This window comes from Trichechus manatus, unplaced genomic scaffold (genome assembly GCF_000243295.1).
Source record: "Trichechus manatus latirostris isolate Lorelei unplaced genomic scaffold, TriManLat1.0 scaffold00045, whole genome shotgun sequence".
Classification (NCBI taxonomy): Eukaryota; Metazoa; Chordata; class Mammalia; order Sirenia; family Trichechidae; genus Trichechus; species Trichechus manatus.
In genome coordinates this window covers 9809379-9824559 of record NW_004443981.1, presented here as the reverse complement: position 1 = coordinate 9824559, position 15181 = coordinate 9809379, and the positions used below count along the sequence as shown (strand labels likewise).

Genomic DNA, 15181 nt, shown 5'->3' with positions numbered 1-15181 from the left:
AACACCACCTCGTTCCAAAGAGGAATTGAGGAAACGCTTATAATGATACACCCAGGACAGCGCACGTGAGTGAGGAGGCTCGGGGACCCGGCTGAGTTTGAGCCCGAGGAGTGTGCTCTGAAGTCCCGGGTGCTCTGCTGGTAGTGGGCTGCCACCTGGCTCCCCGCCCCAAGCAGCCAGCGTCGAGAGAGGCAGAGGGATTCTGCACTGGCGCATAGTGGGACAAGCCGTGAGGCGTAGTTGTGCGTGGGTCCTCTAGGGCACCCCGTGTGCAGTGCAGTGGGTCCCCCCACCCCCCCCCCACAGACGTTCCCACCGTAAACGGTGTCCCAGCGCCTGGTGCAGTGCCTGGCACATAGCAGCCTCTCAGCACGTCCCCCTCAGAGAGCCAGTGACCTAACACCCAAGTGCGATTCTAGAAAGCCTACAAGGGCCAGAATGTTCTTCACTGGCGTGGCTGACCACAGGACAAAGTGTGGAGTGCCTGGAGGATGGACTCTTCCCTTCTCACCAAGAAGCAGACACGTTTTCTTGCTGGAAAAGTAGAACCTTAAAACTTCTCAATTGTGATAACTTGTTCTCCTTTGTCTTCACAGAGACTAATAGACAAGTCACGAGTAACCTGTGTCAAGTGGGTGCCCGGCTCAGAAAGCCTTTTCCTAGTAGCTCACTCGAGCGGGAGTATGTACTTGTATAATGTGGAGCACACTTGTGGCACCACAGCCCCCCACTACCAGCTCCTGAAGCAAGGAGAGAGCTTCGCCGTGCACACGTGCAAGAGCAAATCCACGCGGAACCCTCTCCTCAAGTGGACAGTGGGCGAGGGGGCCCTCAACGAGTTTGCTTTCTCCCCAGATGGCAAGTTCTTGGCGTGCGTGAGCCAGGACGGGTTTCTGCGGGTGTTTAACTTTGACTCGGTGGAGCTGCACGGTACCATGAAGAGCTACTTCGGGGGCCTGCTCTGTGTGTGCTGGAGCCCAGATGGCAAGTACATCGTGACGGGCGGAGAGGATGACCTGGTGACGGTCTGGTCTTTTGTAGACTGCCGCGTAATAGCCAGAGGCCACGGGCACAAATCCTGGGTCAGTGTGGTGGCTTTTGACCCCTATACCACTAGTGTAGAAGAAAGTGACCCTATGGAGTTTAGTGGCAGCGATGAGGACTTCCAAGACCTTCTTCATTTTGGCCGAGACCGAGCAAATAGCACACAATCTAGGTTATCCAAACGGAACTCTACAGACAGCCGCCCTGTGAGCGTGACATATCGGTTTGGCTCAGTGGGCCAGGACACACAGCTCTGTTTATGGGACCTGACGGAAGACATCCTTTTCCCCCACCAGCCCCTCTCAAGAGCAAGGACACACACAAATGTCATGAACGCCACGAGTCCCCCTGCCGGCAGCAATGGGAACAGCGTCACAACCCCTGGGAACTCCGTGCCCCCCCCTCTCCCGCGGTCCAACAGTCTCCCCCACTCAGCAGTCTCCAACGCCGGCAGCAAAAGCAGTGTCATGGACGGGGCCATTGCTTCCGGGGTCAGCAAGTTTGCCACCCTCTCACTGCACGACCGGAAGGAAAGACACCACGAAAAAGACCACAAACGCAACCATAGCGTGGGACACATTTCTAGCAAGAGCAGCGACAGACTGAACCTAGTTACCAAAACCAAGACGGACCCCGCTAAGACTCTGGGCACACCTCTGTGTCCGCGAATGGAGGAGGTGCCCTTGTTAGAGCCGCTGATCTGTAAAAAGATAGCACACGAGAGGCTGACTGTGTTGATCTTCCTTGAAGACTGTATAGTCACTGCTTGTCAGGAGGGATTTATTTGCACATGGGGAAGGCCTGGTAAAGGGGTCAGTTTTAATCCTTAATGCCGCACATATCTAGACCTCCACTAGGTAGTGATTTCCCCTTGCGGGCGGGCGGGGTGTACAATGAATGTGAATGACACTTCTTATTCTTAATGTAAATCTGAATGCATCAGAGCCATAATTTTGGATACTGCATGCCATGTAATTCCGAATCATTTGATAATTCACCATAGAGCGTTTTAAAAAAAATATAATCAAACTAATTGCCAGCCAAGCCAGCCATTTCCTGGGAGTATATAGAGTCCCACGGTTAGTGCTCCTGTATTAGACGATTTCAATTTAGGAAAATCATGGCAGTGTGGGGAAACAAGGACTTAAAATGCTCAAATTAAAACTTCTGCTTTACCTGGACCCTTTCTGCTCACCTACTCAATTAGACTCTTGTACACCTGATTGGAGGTGTTCAGTACAGGTGGCCGTTCATTGTCATTTATTGTCCCGTTTTTTATCTTAATCATACAATGTTTAGGAATATGAAATTTAACTCGAGGAACGAAGCATTCAGCAGGGTTGATTGACATTATTTTTACATTGTTCTGGCAATCCACAGAAAGAGAAGAGCCTTAATTTTTAAAACCCATTTTAGTCATTTTATGACAATTAAAATTGTTTAATAAACATCTTTTTTCAAAGAAGCAGTTTGTAGCACTTTGATTGAGATTGTGACTGGGTCCGTGCACTCAGGCAGCCACCTGCTCGGAGCCTGCGTAGTGAGCACCGGCCGTGGGCGAGAACGCCAGCAGCTGGTCAGAAGTGCCTCTCGCCACATAAGCCGAGATCTTTTCTGTCTGATGTGCTTTGCTTATGTTTTTTTCCAACAAGGGAAAAGGAGGTTTTCTTTTTAGATCAGAAAGGCCCAGGGCTTCAGGCCGTGGGCAGACCCCTCACTTGGTTTGGGGGAGACTGTTGTACCCTCACTGGCCTCAGCACGCTCCCCGATGTGAACCTGCTGGGCCCTGTGTCCCCCCCAGAGGAGGCACGCCCAGGACAGGGTCCCCTCTGCTTATGATTGGGTGGCAGTTGTGACTCTAGGCCACCTCTTGGGACAAGGACCCAGGACTCCGTCCTCACTCTGGCTCCCGCCTGCCCTGTGCCTCTCCCGTCCTCTCCCCCGTCGGGATCGGTGGCAGCCCCGTCGGGACCTGGTGGCAGCCTGTGGCCTGGGACCCTCGCCCGCTCCAGGAAACGCTGCAGTATTGATTGTGACTCCTCATGTACCTTACGGCTGCGCCCGGACCTTCCTTTCAAATCCCAGTTTTCATAATGGATGAGATGGTTCTCTGAGCTATATATTTTATGTCAAGAGAGTAATTATCTTATTTGTTAACTTATTTGGGGCATTTAGGTTTGTTTTTCTGTTTTGCACACCTTTGTAATTAAATATAGAGATAATGATAATTTATGCTGGTTTGAGTAGTGAATGTGATTCAGAAAACGGAAAACCTGGAGACTCGTCTTCCCGCAGCGTGCAGACGTGTGCGCGTGCCCTGCCGCCCTCTGGGAGGCGGGCCGGGCTCCTCCAGGCCTGCTTCCTCACAGACCCACCGACCCATGTCCCTCCCGCCCTGTGGCCGTGGTGTCTCTGGCTCTGGGACAGACGGCAGGCGCCCTCCCGTGTGAACACCTGGTCGCCTTCGCGGGCCTTCATTCCGTGTGTGTCCCCACCGCTGAGAAACTCTGTTTCAAATGCTTCTGAGGCATTGAGTATGCAGTTTCAAAATTGCGGACTTTGTGTTGGGCCTGAACAGAGGGTGGTGATGACAGGTAAGTGGGGTTATGGTGGAGCGTTTCCGGACCTCTCCTGCTGAGTATACTGCTCATGGGCAAGAAGGCCTGACACCTGAGTGACTTGACGCTGACTCCCCACCCCCCCACTTCAACATGCTTAGTGCAGGGGGTGGGGTGAAGGGGGAATGGGGGGGATTTATTGTTTCCCTAAAAAAGAAGCTCTGAAATGTGTCCTTTAATGGAAACCCGTGTGTGTGTGTATCTCCACCCTTCTCACTCCCCAGTTTAAAACCAGGGTAACATTTTGGCTTTGGGGGCTTGGTCACAACTTCTCTTTTCCCTTTCCTCTCTCTGCCTGGCACCTGTCTGGGACTGCGTCCCCTCCTTGGTCCCCGACTCCCCTGGCCGGGTGCCGGGTGCACCCTGGTCAGCACGGCTGGCCTGGCTGCTCTGCAGGCAGCGTTTCTGCTGCGGCCCTCTGACTCGCTGCCCTCCCCCACCACCAGGACAGAACGCACTGTGTTCTTCACGACCACAGCTAGCGCTGCGCCACCTGGAGGACAAGAGGGCACTGGGGCTCCCCCTTGGCTCCCCCTGGCTGCCTCCAGTGTTCTGAGTCACGTTCCTGCAGACCTGGGGGAGAGGGGCGGTGGGGTCCCAAGCTCAGATTTATGAGATGGGGCGCCATGCTGCTCGCACTTAGCCACTACAAGAAACTGGGAGAGCGTTCCTGTACTTTTCTCACCAAACTTTGAGCTTCCTCATTGAGATTTTTCAGTTTTTCAGCTCCAACATTATCACAAGCAACCTAACCTCTGGAATCCAACGAGGAGGTTGGTGCTCGGCACTGCCTCTCACTTGAGCTGAGCGTGGAGATGACCAAGCACAGACACACCAACGAGACACCAGGCGGTGTAGAGCCGCAGCTCCCGCCGCAGCAAGAGGGCTCAGCGCCCGTGGGCCAGGCCTCGTGTCGCTTGGGGACACTGAGCCAGCACCGTGGCGACACTTTTCACTTGCCCTCCTCTGCTTGCTCTGTGAAACGTTCCAGTCACTTCAGAAGCCAGACTTGCTGTGACTGTGGTGAGGCAGCTTCTAAACGCCACGGGCGCCCCCGCTCCCGCCATGGGCGGCCCTCCCCGTCACAGGCGGCCCCCACCTAGACCATTTCCCTGAGTCCTCGCTCTTAGGGCCGGGGAGGGTCCTCCGGAAAACCGTACCTTCTTGTGAAAATGCGTATATAAGAGGGGATAGACAGGTGCTTCAGAAGTAATCGCTAACTCTGGGTCTATATTTAAATAAGTAGCGGTAAACAATCTTAATTTTGTCCTGATCGAACCTTCTAGCATTTTGAAAAGGAAAAAAAGTTCTCGAAGCCTGCTCCTCTGAGTCCTTGGCTTGGGACTAAGAATAAATAATTGCCTCACAGTAGAAACATAGGGGGGTGGAAAACCCAAGCTGTGGCCGCAGTTGCCCCTAAGACATTCGGAAATCATGAAAGTAAAATGTGATGGATCTTTGCCACGATTTTTGTACATGTACACAGGTCCCCCTGGAACTCAGTATTTTTTTTCACTCTTTGACTTTAACACCAAGTCCTGCTGGCAGATAGCCCGCCAGCCTCCTGCACTTCCTGGGGGGGTCAGCTTGAATTCTGAAGACATTGTGAACTATGACATTTGTGCTCATGTTGGTGAAGCTGCTTTCTCAGATACTGCCCATGTGTACAGTCTTCATAGCCTCTCGCCCGGGAAGGAGAGAACATGTTTTCATTGTGGAGCAAGCTCAGGGTATGAGGAGGAAAGTGCCAGAGGCTCCGAGGCTGGTGAGGGGGCCGTGGAGACTCAGACGCTGCATTTTGTGTACCTGGCCGGTGGCCCAAGGGCTCCCAGTGGAAGCTGCGGGTGCACATGTGGTGCCCTTACATGTGTGGGCATGGCCGAGGTCACCCATCGGTGCCCCGTACTGCTCCCTCTCAGCCTGGCGCACGGGGGCAGTTGGCCTCCGTGTGTCCGGCTGCAGTGTGTGTGCCCATTGGGGTGTCCCTCCCGGCATGTGCGGGGGGCCCAATAAACAACACAGGCGTCGCCACCCATTGGTCTGGGTTACAAAGGTGAGAGCTGACATGTCTCCCACCCTGTCAGCACAACAGGGCCTTATCGGCACGCCCTTACCCCGGGGGTTGAAGAAGCCGAACGAGCGCCGCCTGGCAGGTGGGGGCAGCCAAGTCCACACTCCCGCTTGAAGGCACCTGTGTTTCAGCTGATCCCTTTGCGACTCAGATCCCAAGGTGAAGACGGATGAAAATGCACCCCGCAACCCCCCGGGGAGGACACGGCCCCACGGTCTCAGCTGCTCGTTCATCGCCGCTTCTGCTCCATGAACTGTGTGTCATGGCTAAATCACTGTCTCGCTGTTTAAATGTGTAAAAGCGAAACCCCCTGCATTTTTATGATTTCTGTATACCTGCGTTTATTCAAGATTGCGATGTTAGGTGACACTGTACAAAACTGTATGAACACTTAGCTCCCGTGAAAGTCAAAAGTAAAGTTCAGATGTATTTCCTTTTTTACATTCTCATCTAATTTCTTGACAACTTGAATAAATTTCATGAAGAGCCTTCCTAACATGGAATATTGGTAAATTAAGTTCTTAACTGTTACAATAATTAATAGAAGCTTTAATACCAGTATTGTTATTTTATAATTTTAAGAAAATCATGTTTCTGTCCTCACGGCTTTTTTTTTTTAGCTGGTCACTTGCCACTGTTACAGCTAAAGAAACTCACTAAACGCTTGACGTTCTGAAGTACTTGGGATTGTCCTCTGTATACTGACATCAAATAAAAATGTGTGAATGAATTGTAAATGTAGATAATTTTCAATAGTCATTTTCACATCTAAGCTTTAAAAAAATCTCAGTGAACCAAAAAAGAAAAGCTTTTAAATGCTGTATAATGAAAGCCCTTGTTAATGTTGCTGGAACCAGCAGCCCCAGGCGTTGCCGCCTGTGATTACCAGGCATGTTTCTTGTGAGACGCTTCCGGAGGGGACGTGTCTTCTGCGTGTCCGCGGCCCGGTTGTGCCCTTGTCAGTGCTGGTCCCTGGGAGGACTGCTGGCTGCATCCTGCGACCCGCGTGGGCTCTGCCCAGTGGGACCCACGCACCGAGGGCCCGGGCTACTCGCTGAGCAGGGATGGGCAGGCTGGCCTTCCGTGGGAGCTGTTTTCTGGTGCGCTGTCGTGGTCACCCCCTCAGGGCCAGTGGAGACACCAGCAGCAGGGCAGGGGATAGTCTCTCAGGCGAGAAGAACTAGCAACTGATAGTGTCCTGCTGTGAGATGCTGTCCCCTCCACCCTCCAACCCCAAGGGCTTCAGGCAGGAATTCAGGGCCAAACCCACAAGGCCCCACCACAAGTAGTGACCGGGGAGGGTGCCGGCCCACACAGTCTCCTGTCAGGCCCTCAGGCCCAGGTAACTTCCATTTGCTTGCTGTTGGCTGGGATGCAGGGCCCTGGGCCGGCCTAGCAAGGCCTCTAGCTGTCTCTCCAGCGGGCAGCTGTGGGCCACTCCCCTCCTAGCACTCCCCGGCTGGACTTCAGGATGCTCCTACCATCTTCCTGCCTGTGCTCCCAGAGTGAGGGCCTCAGAGCCCCGGTGCGGCCAGAGAGGGGTCCTCAGGGCCCCGGTGCTGCCGGAGTGGGGGCCTCGGGGGCCCCATGCTACGAGTCCCCTCTTCCTGCCTCCTACCTGGAGAGGCCAGAGCAGTGCAGATCTTCAGAGTCAGCCCCAGAGGCGGCTGCTGGGACCTCCCACCGCAAAAGCAGTGCTTTTTTCTCTAAGCATTGAGTAGATCTCAGGCCCGAAAGACTTCCAGGTTGACAGCAAGTTTTTTGTCGTTGATGTTGTTTTTAAATAACATTTCCATCTTTTAAAATGAGCTAGCTTGGGCCATGAAGAAAGGCACAGCCCTTCCTCCCCGTGTGGTGGTTGCAGGAGCGGCGGTCAGGCCTGAGCTAGGCAGTATTACCTTGAGAGGGACAGGTCGTCCACACTCACGCGGGTGGCCTCTGAAGCCGGCTTTCCTTAGGCTGGGGCCAGCGGGGCACTAGGAGCAGCTCGTGTCTTCAGGGAGACCCAGCGGAGGGAGTCCTGTCTTCCAGACAGCAGGAGGGTCAGAGGTGGGCAGGTGGCCACACGGGGCAGGGCCCGACGGTCATAGGTCAGCACTTGATTCAGGTCTCAGGGAGCCCTCAGCTGGTTGTGCCTGCCTTGTTGTCTTCCAGGATGTCTGAAGAGAGCGTGGTAGGCTTCTCTGGGTTGCTTTTCTCCAGAGGCCAGGTTGAGTGGTGTCTTGGGGGAAATGTGCCCGCGTCAGGATGGCCCGTTGTCGGGCGGGTCAAGGCTGGCAGAGGGACATGGAGCCAAGGGCCCAGGCCCCACCGCAGACAGTGAGTTGGGGCATGGAGGGGCAGCTCTCCTCTCCACACCCCACGGAGGACAGGCTGGGCGCCCTCCACTTTCTAAAACCTCGGCTTCTGCGGCCTCACGTGTTTTAGACTCTCCATGGTGGCCCCTCCGGCCAGGTTTCCGTGGCTTCTTTAACGCAGTGCTGTGCGTGGTATGAGTCATGCGATTCTTAGGCTGAGCAGTTAAGAAAGTGTATCCAATGCTGGAAATGTTATCGGGGGAAGCCAGCCTGGTGCCACTTGTCATCGTTTCTGTGCCCCCTAGAAAGGCCTCACTGTGCGGTGGTACTCAGCTAGTAGTCTCCACAGGAGACGAGACAATGTCGGCAGAGCACCTGGCTGAGCGCCCGGAGAGAGGGCCCTCAGGGAGGATGCCGACGGCCCCATCAGAGCTCCGGGGCCGTGCAACCCAACGGCTGGTGGAGCAGAGGCCAACCGTCCCCTGTAGCCTGCCCCAGGGGACCCCTGCAGGTGGTGCCTTCAAGCCCCGCCCCCCAGGCCCAGCTCCTAGATGTTCTGGCTGAAGGGCCTACAGTGCAGGCTCTGCGCTTTTCTGCACAATTCCAGGAGAGCCAGGTGCATACCTGTCTGCAGGAAACCTGTCACGTGGCCCGTTTGCGGGTTACTTTGTTGGTGGGGCGGAGAGTCAGATGACCAGAAGAGGGCTTTGAGAATGCCATCCCTCATGCAGAACTCTCCCCTGAGGTTCTGTGATGATCTAGGACATTTACAGGCCAGTCAGAGGGAGCTGGGGCCGGAGACCAGGAGCCCATCGGCTAGGACCCCAAGGGCAAGCCAAGCCCTGCTTGAACGAGGGCCTATGTTCGTCACTAAGGGTTGCTGTCGCCTCAGAGCCCACACGCCTTACCTGCCTCCACCAGGCCAGCAAAAGGGACAGGTTCCTTTGTGTGGTGGTGCGGTCTTTAACTGAAATGTTACTTTTCCTGGACATGCTTGTGAAACAAGGTTTCATTCTGTTAGCCCTGTAAATTATGATCAAACGCAAACCAAGAGTACTTTATCACTTCATTTTCAAATGAAGTCTCTAGCATGAATCAAAAGGCAAAAACTGAGCAGCTTGTTACGGGTCAGGTTCCCGCGATTGCAGCCGCTCCCAGAAAAGGCTCCTCCTGGGGGCCACAAGATGGTTGGGACCCCGATTCCCTACTGAGCATCTTTTGCCCGACTGGTCGCACGGCCCTTCGTCGCCAACTGTCTGCTTTCTGGTGGACGGAGGAGCCGTCCTACATGTTGCTGAGGACAGTGGGGAGCTTGCCGCCCACTCAACAAGGGCTGTCCTCTGCTGGGGTCTGCCTTGTGCTCCCTTCTCTTGGGGAAAGTCACCCGCAGGATGTAGTGTCACCGTGGGAGGAGTCGGCCAGGGCCAGCTGTGCACCCAGCTGGCCCCCAGGACCGAGTCGGGGGACCGTGGACCTCGAGGTCTGTTCACTTCTTGGAGAGGTTCCCTTTGGCCTGAAGAACAGTGGTGATCTCAGGGAAAATGACCACTCAACAGAAGACGATGTAAGATGCCACCTCCTTTATCTCAGCCCGGCCTTCAGTCTAACCGCGATCAGGCGGTGGAAACACCCTCACAGGCTCCTTCACAGTGTCGATGCACCTCGGCGAAGCCCATTCATTCGTTTAGCCTAAGAGCACGGTTTGGGGCAGACTTTGGAGCGTGAGGGCTGGCACCCTGCTTATCAGAGTGAGTGCTGTTCATCCTCGGTGCTGCCCTGCCCTCCTCTCCGTATCTCCAGCCACTGCCGAGTGCCTCCCACCTACGGGTGCCACAGGACATGGGAACTGCAAGGCAGGCCTCTGCGCCCACGGCCTCCACAGCGGCGGGCTCAGGTCCCATGGGCTGCAGGCTGCGCCCTCCTGCTTTCCGCTGATTCTCTTAGCGAGCCGGCTCCACGCCCCTTCCGCTCTAGCAGGGTGCCACCTGAGCACCTTGGGCCAAATGCCGGACCCTTCGTGGTGGTTCACCAACAGCGGGCCTGACACCCCAGGCTGCTTCCTGATACCTGGCCTGTGCCCAAGGGTGGGGACACCTGGCGTCGACCCTGGGGGCTGGGTGTGGAGATGTGCCTGGCCGCATGGGGACCCATTCTCAGGGCTAGCCCACTAACCAGAAGCCCCGACTCCCTGATCTTCACCAGTTGAGGTGGGAGCCAAGGGGAGGATGGGTTCGAGGGTGGCTGGCTGATCTTCAAGATCTCTTTGGAACCTGGGCCTTTTGGGCACTAGGACAAAGGTGGTGGTGGGGGGATGGGGGCACCCCCTCATCTTCCTATTGTAGATTTGCTACTGTTCTAGACATAACGTAGCTCAGGGAAACTTCTCCCTTTCTTCAGAGTCACTCCAGTCTCCTTGAGAACACAGGATTGGGAAGGCAAGTCTTTCCCTCCAGACATGCTGGTCTTCACCTTGCAGAGCCTGTCAGGGAGACCCTGTCAGGGAGAGGCTGTCAGGCAGTTCTGTCCCCACCATCTTCCTCCTCCAGCCCCAGGCGTCCTCCCATCACTTGCTGCTTCCTCACTTAGGCAGAAGAACCACGGGCTGCCCCCCATGGCAAGCCGAGGTGGCACTGCGCTCACACGAGCACCCCTCTGAGGGCTGGGCAGGCCAGACCTGTCATCTCCAGCCAGCCGGCAGGACCTGCTGTTGGTTTGAGCAGGAAGCCTGCTCCTTCTCAGGAGTGACCGCTGGGTCCCCCAGACTGAGCAGGGGCAGCGGCTGTGCCGTGTGCTTCCTGACCTCATCTAGAGGAATCGATTTCCGTTCCTAGGTAAGACACTGACTTTGGGGAAGGACCGCTGTGGGACGGCTGTCTGCCAGTCCCTCCAGCCAGGTGTGGCCAGGGCTGAAGGTCCATTTCAGATGTCACCCTCATTTGCATCTGCTGCAAGTCCAGTGTGTGAAAAATGCACAGTGTTTGCTTCACCACCACCAACCAACTGAAGCATTTTCCAGAAGAGCTTCAGGATAAACGCCTGCTCGTGGAGCTGAAAATGTGTCGTTCAGGCTTGCACTGTTGTAACCTTAAAATGACTCTTAATAAAGAATGCCAAATTACAGTGTGACAGTGCCACCCCATTGATGAGTGAATGCTCTGCTGGGTACAGGTAAAGACCTCAGGTGTGTCTGCGCCAAGTGCCGCCGCCCCTCCCCCAGCCTTGCAGCCGAGTCACCCTGAAGTGTCACCGGCTGCCTCCTCTGGACAGGATCAGCTCCAACACCCCAAGTCCTGCCACAGCCAGGTGGCCGGACAAGCTCGCAAGCTGGGCTTTAGGGCTCCCTGCCCCTGCGTGCCCCCCACCCCGGTGCTGGGTCTTGTACCCAGGAGCTAAGCTAGATGGGTGCTACTGCCACATCCCCAACAGGAGGAGGTGAGAACCCCCAGGAAGGAAGCACCTTTACAAAGCACTGTCTTTAAAGGCTGACCCTTGGCTCTGGGGCCGCTGTGCGTCCACAGCCGCATTGCTAAGGTTGCCCATGCACCCCTCGGCCCAGGGCTGCACCCAGGGTGCTGATGCTCAGGGACACAGCCCCCCAAGGCCCCAAGATCCCGTTGGACAGTGGGGAGACCCAAGGCCCCACACCCAAGCAGGAGGCTGAGTTCAGTGGATTCCAATTAGCTAGGAATGGAATGATCTGGATAGGAATCAAGTAGACAAGAGCCAGGATTTGTTAAAACACTGGCTTCCAGAACAAAACAGCCCCAATTTTGATCCTGAGAAACTGCTGGAAAAGGATGAGCGATGTGGCTTTCTCCCACGTGAAGTGTTCTGCTGGATTAATGTAAACTGCTTTGTTTGCAGGGTTTGTTGTCATCCCAAAACCAGGCCAGTTCTCCAGGTGGGACTGTAGAGTAGTGGCCCCACTGCTACTGCGAACTCGCTGGCACCGCGGGAGGCGGACAGAGCCAGAGCTGCTCTCCAGCCAAGGCCCAGGACGTGCAGCCGGAGCCCCCCGGGGCCCTGGAGCCCTGTGCGGACCCGGAGCCCAGGATGGACACGGAGCCCCTTGGGGCCCTGGACCTGGAGCCCAGGACGGACCCGGAGCCCAGGATGGACCCGGAGCCCAGGACAGACCCCGGCGCCCCTCGGGGCTCCAAAGCCCCACTCGGACCCGGAGCCCCGCGTGCACCTGGAGTCGTGGGGCGGCCGTGGGCAGAGCGCTCAGCTGCTCACCCAAAGATGTCATTTCTGTGTTTAAATCACTCTTTTGGGGCTACAGTAAAAAGTAAGACATGGCGTTTTCTTGCTTTTTACTCCAAAAGTCAATGTAATTAAATTTCATGCATATATATGTAATATATGTATATACATAGTGTAAAACAGAATATGTTTCCTGGACAAGAAATCCCCCCTTACTGTCCTGTTATAAACAGTCCTTCACTTGTTGTTTTTGCACTCATTTTTTTATACCTTAGGAATTTGGAAGACAACCTGAAATGCACTCATAAAGAAAGTTGTTACTTTCTGATTTAAATATATCATTCAGGAAGACAGATGCTGTAATCATAGATCTTTAAAAATTGTTTGCACTTAAAATAGTTTAATGCTGACAGAAAATTACTTTGAATATGGGTGTCGTCCACTTCTGGCTCCACCAAGGAGTAGGCTGAAGACACCCTTTTTATCTGCTAACATTTATTTTAATACTATTGTTTTCAGTGCAGTCAACTCTGTATTATATGTATAAATAATGTAATTCTGCGATTGGGGGAAATGGTTCCTTCACTAGTAATTTCCATCACTTACGAGTGGTATTTCTAATTCATGAAAAAAATTAATATTAAAACTCTTGACTATACCACGTTTATCATGTTAACTGGCTTGCGTTTTAATGTAATTTTTTGTTGAATGAAATGTTTGGAATTATTTCATCACCACATTCCTCGGAGCCCTCTGTCAATCACAGATTAAAGACGGAATGTTCAAGAACATGCCTCACCTGGAGTTCTGTTCTTGTGCCCCTTCGCGCACCGTGTCTGTGCTGTTGTGGGCAGTTTTGAGTGTGGCGCAGGCTGCGGCTTCAGGGCACCCTCGTTTCCTCGAAGCTAAGGAGGGGTCACCTCTCGTCACCGAAAGCCTGTGACCTCACGTAGCAGGGTCACTGAGGTAGGTATGCAAGTGCTTCACTCACTATGCGGTGACTCGAAATAGCTTGCAAAGCATCACATGGCGTTCTATTTGGTGGGAACCAGCTCTTGACAGCCTCGAGCTTCGGCCAGGCCCACGCCTACCTGCAGCCTGCCAGGTACTAGACTCGAGCTTCAGCCAAGCCCACACCTACTTGCAGCCTGCCAGGTACCAGACTCACAACAGAAAGTGCAGCCGCCAAGCAGGAAGACACTTCTCGTTTATAACAGCTGGACCACTGGAGGACACTTTTACCTGGTAAGACTCTAAACACATTTCTCTAAGTGATCACATGAAATTTGGAGCCCGTCTAAGTAATTTTAGGCTAGAAAAGATGAGTTCCTTCATTACCTTTCGAGGGTATGCCCACATTGTCATCATTTACGTGACTATAGCAGTAGGACGATGATACGGTTCAGAAGATTCATGTCAGCCCAGGTCCTGGCCTCATTCACCTGAGGAGAGGTGACAGTTACAGCAGGGGGGCCTCCAGCTGTCGCCCAGGCTGGGAGAGTGGCCCACTGTGGGCTTTCTGGGTCCCAGGAACGGTGAATAACAGAAAATACTGAAACATGCTATCATCTTCAGATCTTAGCCAGTTTGCTATTGGTATTTCTGTTAGCTTACAGTGTGGGATTTGCTGCTGCCAGTTACTCAGCAGGCAGGACCCACGTGGGTTGGGGTCCCGGATGAGTGACCAGGAAGCCACACCTAGGTCTGAAAAGAATCGGAAAGCATTGCCTTTGAAAACCAAGTCTAGAATTCTTCACCTAGTAATCCTCCCGCGTCTTCTCCTTACAGCCATGTCCTCCGTCCATTTGTACGGTCGGCTGGGAGTCCGCAGGCGCGTGTGGTTCTGCCCACGCTCCTCTTCTCAGAAGCGGTGAGTACAGGCCCCACAGGCAGCGGTGGAGTCTACCACAGCCTCGTGGCCCTTCCCGGGCTCTGGGGACAAACCAGGGGTCAGGCACCATGCAGTCACATTGCCCTGGGGGGCTGCAGCCCCCGCCACCCTTTTCTGGATGGGCAGAGGCCCTCCCCCCACCAGCTCCCTGCCACGTGGAGCCCCCGCCTGTCCCCGGTGCCTGCCCCACAGCCCAGAGAACCCGCAACATTTCCTCTCGGGGTCCACGGGTGCGCAGGGTGTGGTGTCTGTGGACTCGCCTGCTCCCGGATTTGAGCCCGAGGTGTGCCGACACCACCTTCCTCCTGCCGCGAGGTCCAGAACCAGCCCAGGGGAGGGCCAGGTGAGCCAGACCTGAGACCGGGCCGGCCAGTCTGGGGGCCACGCCCAGTCTGGGGTCAAGGCGGCCTGGCCGGTGGCCTGGGACGCTGTGCTGTAGCGTGTTTCTGCCAGACACCAACATGAAACCACAGGGCTTTGTCTGGTGGGCGGGTCACGTCCCAAGGTCGGGGGCAGGCAGGAAGCCCTGGGGGCCACCCCTCATGGGGAGATGACCGTCGGAGAGCAAGGACAGTTGGTTTTCTGGGAACCAGCATCACAGACTGAATCTGCATTCTCAAAAATAATTTTAAAGATTTTCCCTTCATATTTTATGTACTTAAAGGGAATAACCATTTCCCTAAATGCACCAATCCCTGTCAGTGCTTCAGTGTGCCTTCACCTGAGGACAGCCAGCCCTCAGGGACAGCCAGCTCCAGGTGCCCCTGCCCCATCAGCATCTCTGGCCATGCATGTGTGCCTGGCCCATGGCCATCTGGCTCCCCTGGCCCTTCCTGCAGGTCTCTGCCCTGAAGCGCCACCTCTTTCTGGCCCCACCCTGTCCAGTGAAACAGACTCTGCTCTGCGGGGACCCCAAGTTCCAGTGCCGCCCCCCCCAACCTCACCCCAGCAGGGCACCCCTGGAGGCCCACCGTGGTCTCAGATGGGTTTAAAAGGACATTTACCCACGCCCTGCCCACGAGCACTGGCTCTGAGTGTCACCATAGCCCCTCATTTT

The 15181-nt window shown here is 54.8% G+C and overlaps 1 protein-coding gene across 6 annotated transcripts in view; it reads left to right on the top strand.

The window, feature by feature from the left end:
- The window catches only part of WDR20 (WD repeat domain 20), a 74622-nt gene extending 62636 nt beyond the window's left edge, over positions 1 to 11986 (top strand). For 2 of the 6 annotated variants that reach the window (XM_004376713.1, XM_023731773.1), the window contains one exon: positions 597 to 2512. In XM_004376713.1, coding sequence (XP_004376770.1) covers positions 597 to 1874 — 1278 coding nt within the window. In that variant the 3' untranslated portion in view covers positions 1875 to 2512. The other 4 variants (XM_023731775.1, XM_023731777.1, XM_023731776.1 and 1 more) reach the window with 4 other exon arrangements.
- The last annotated feature ends 3195 nt before the right edge of the window (positions 11987 to 15181 follow it).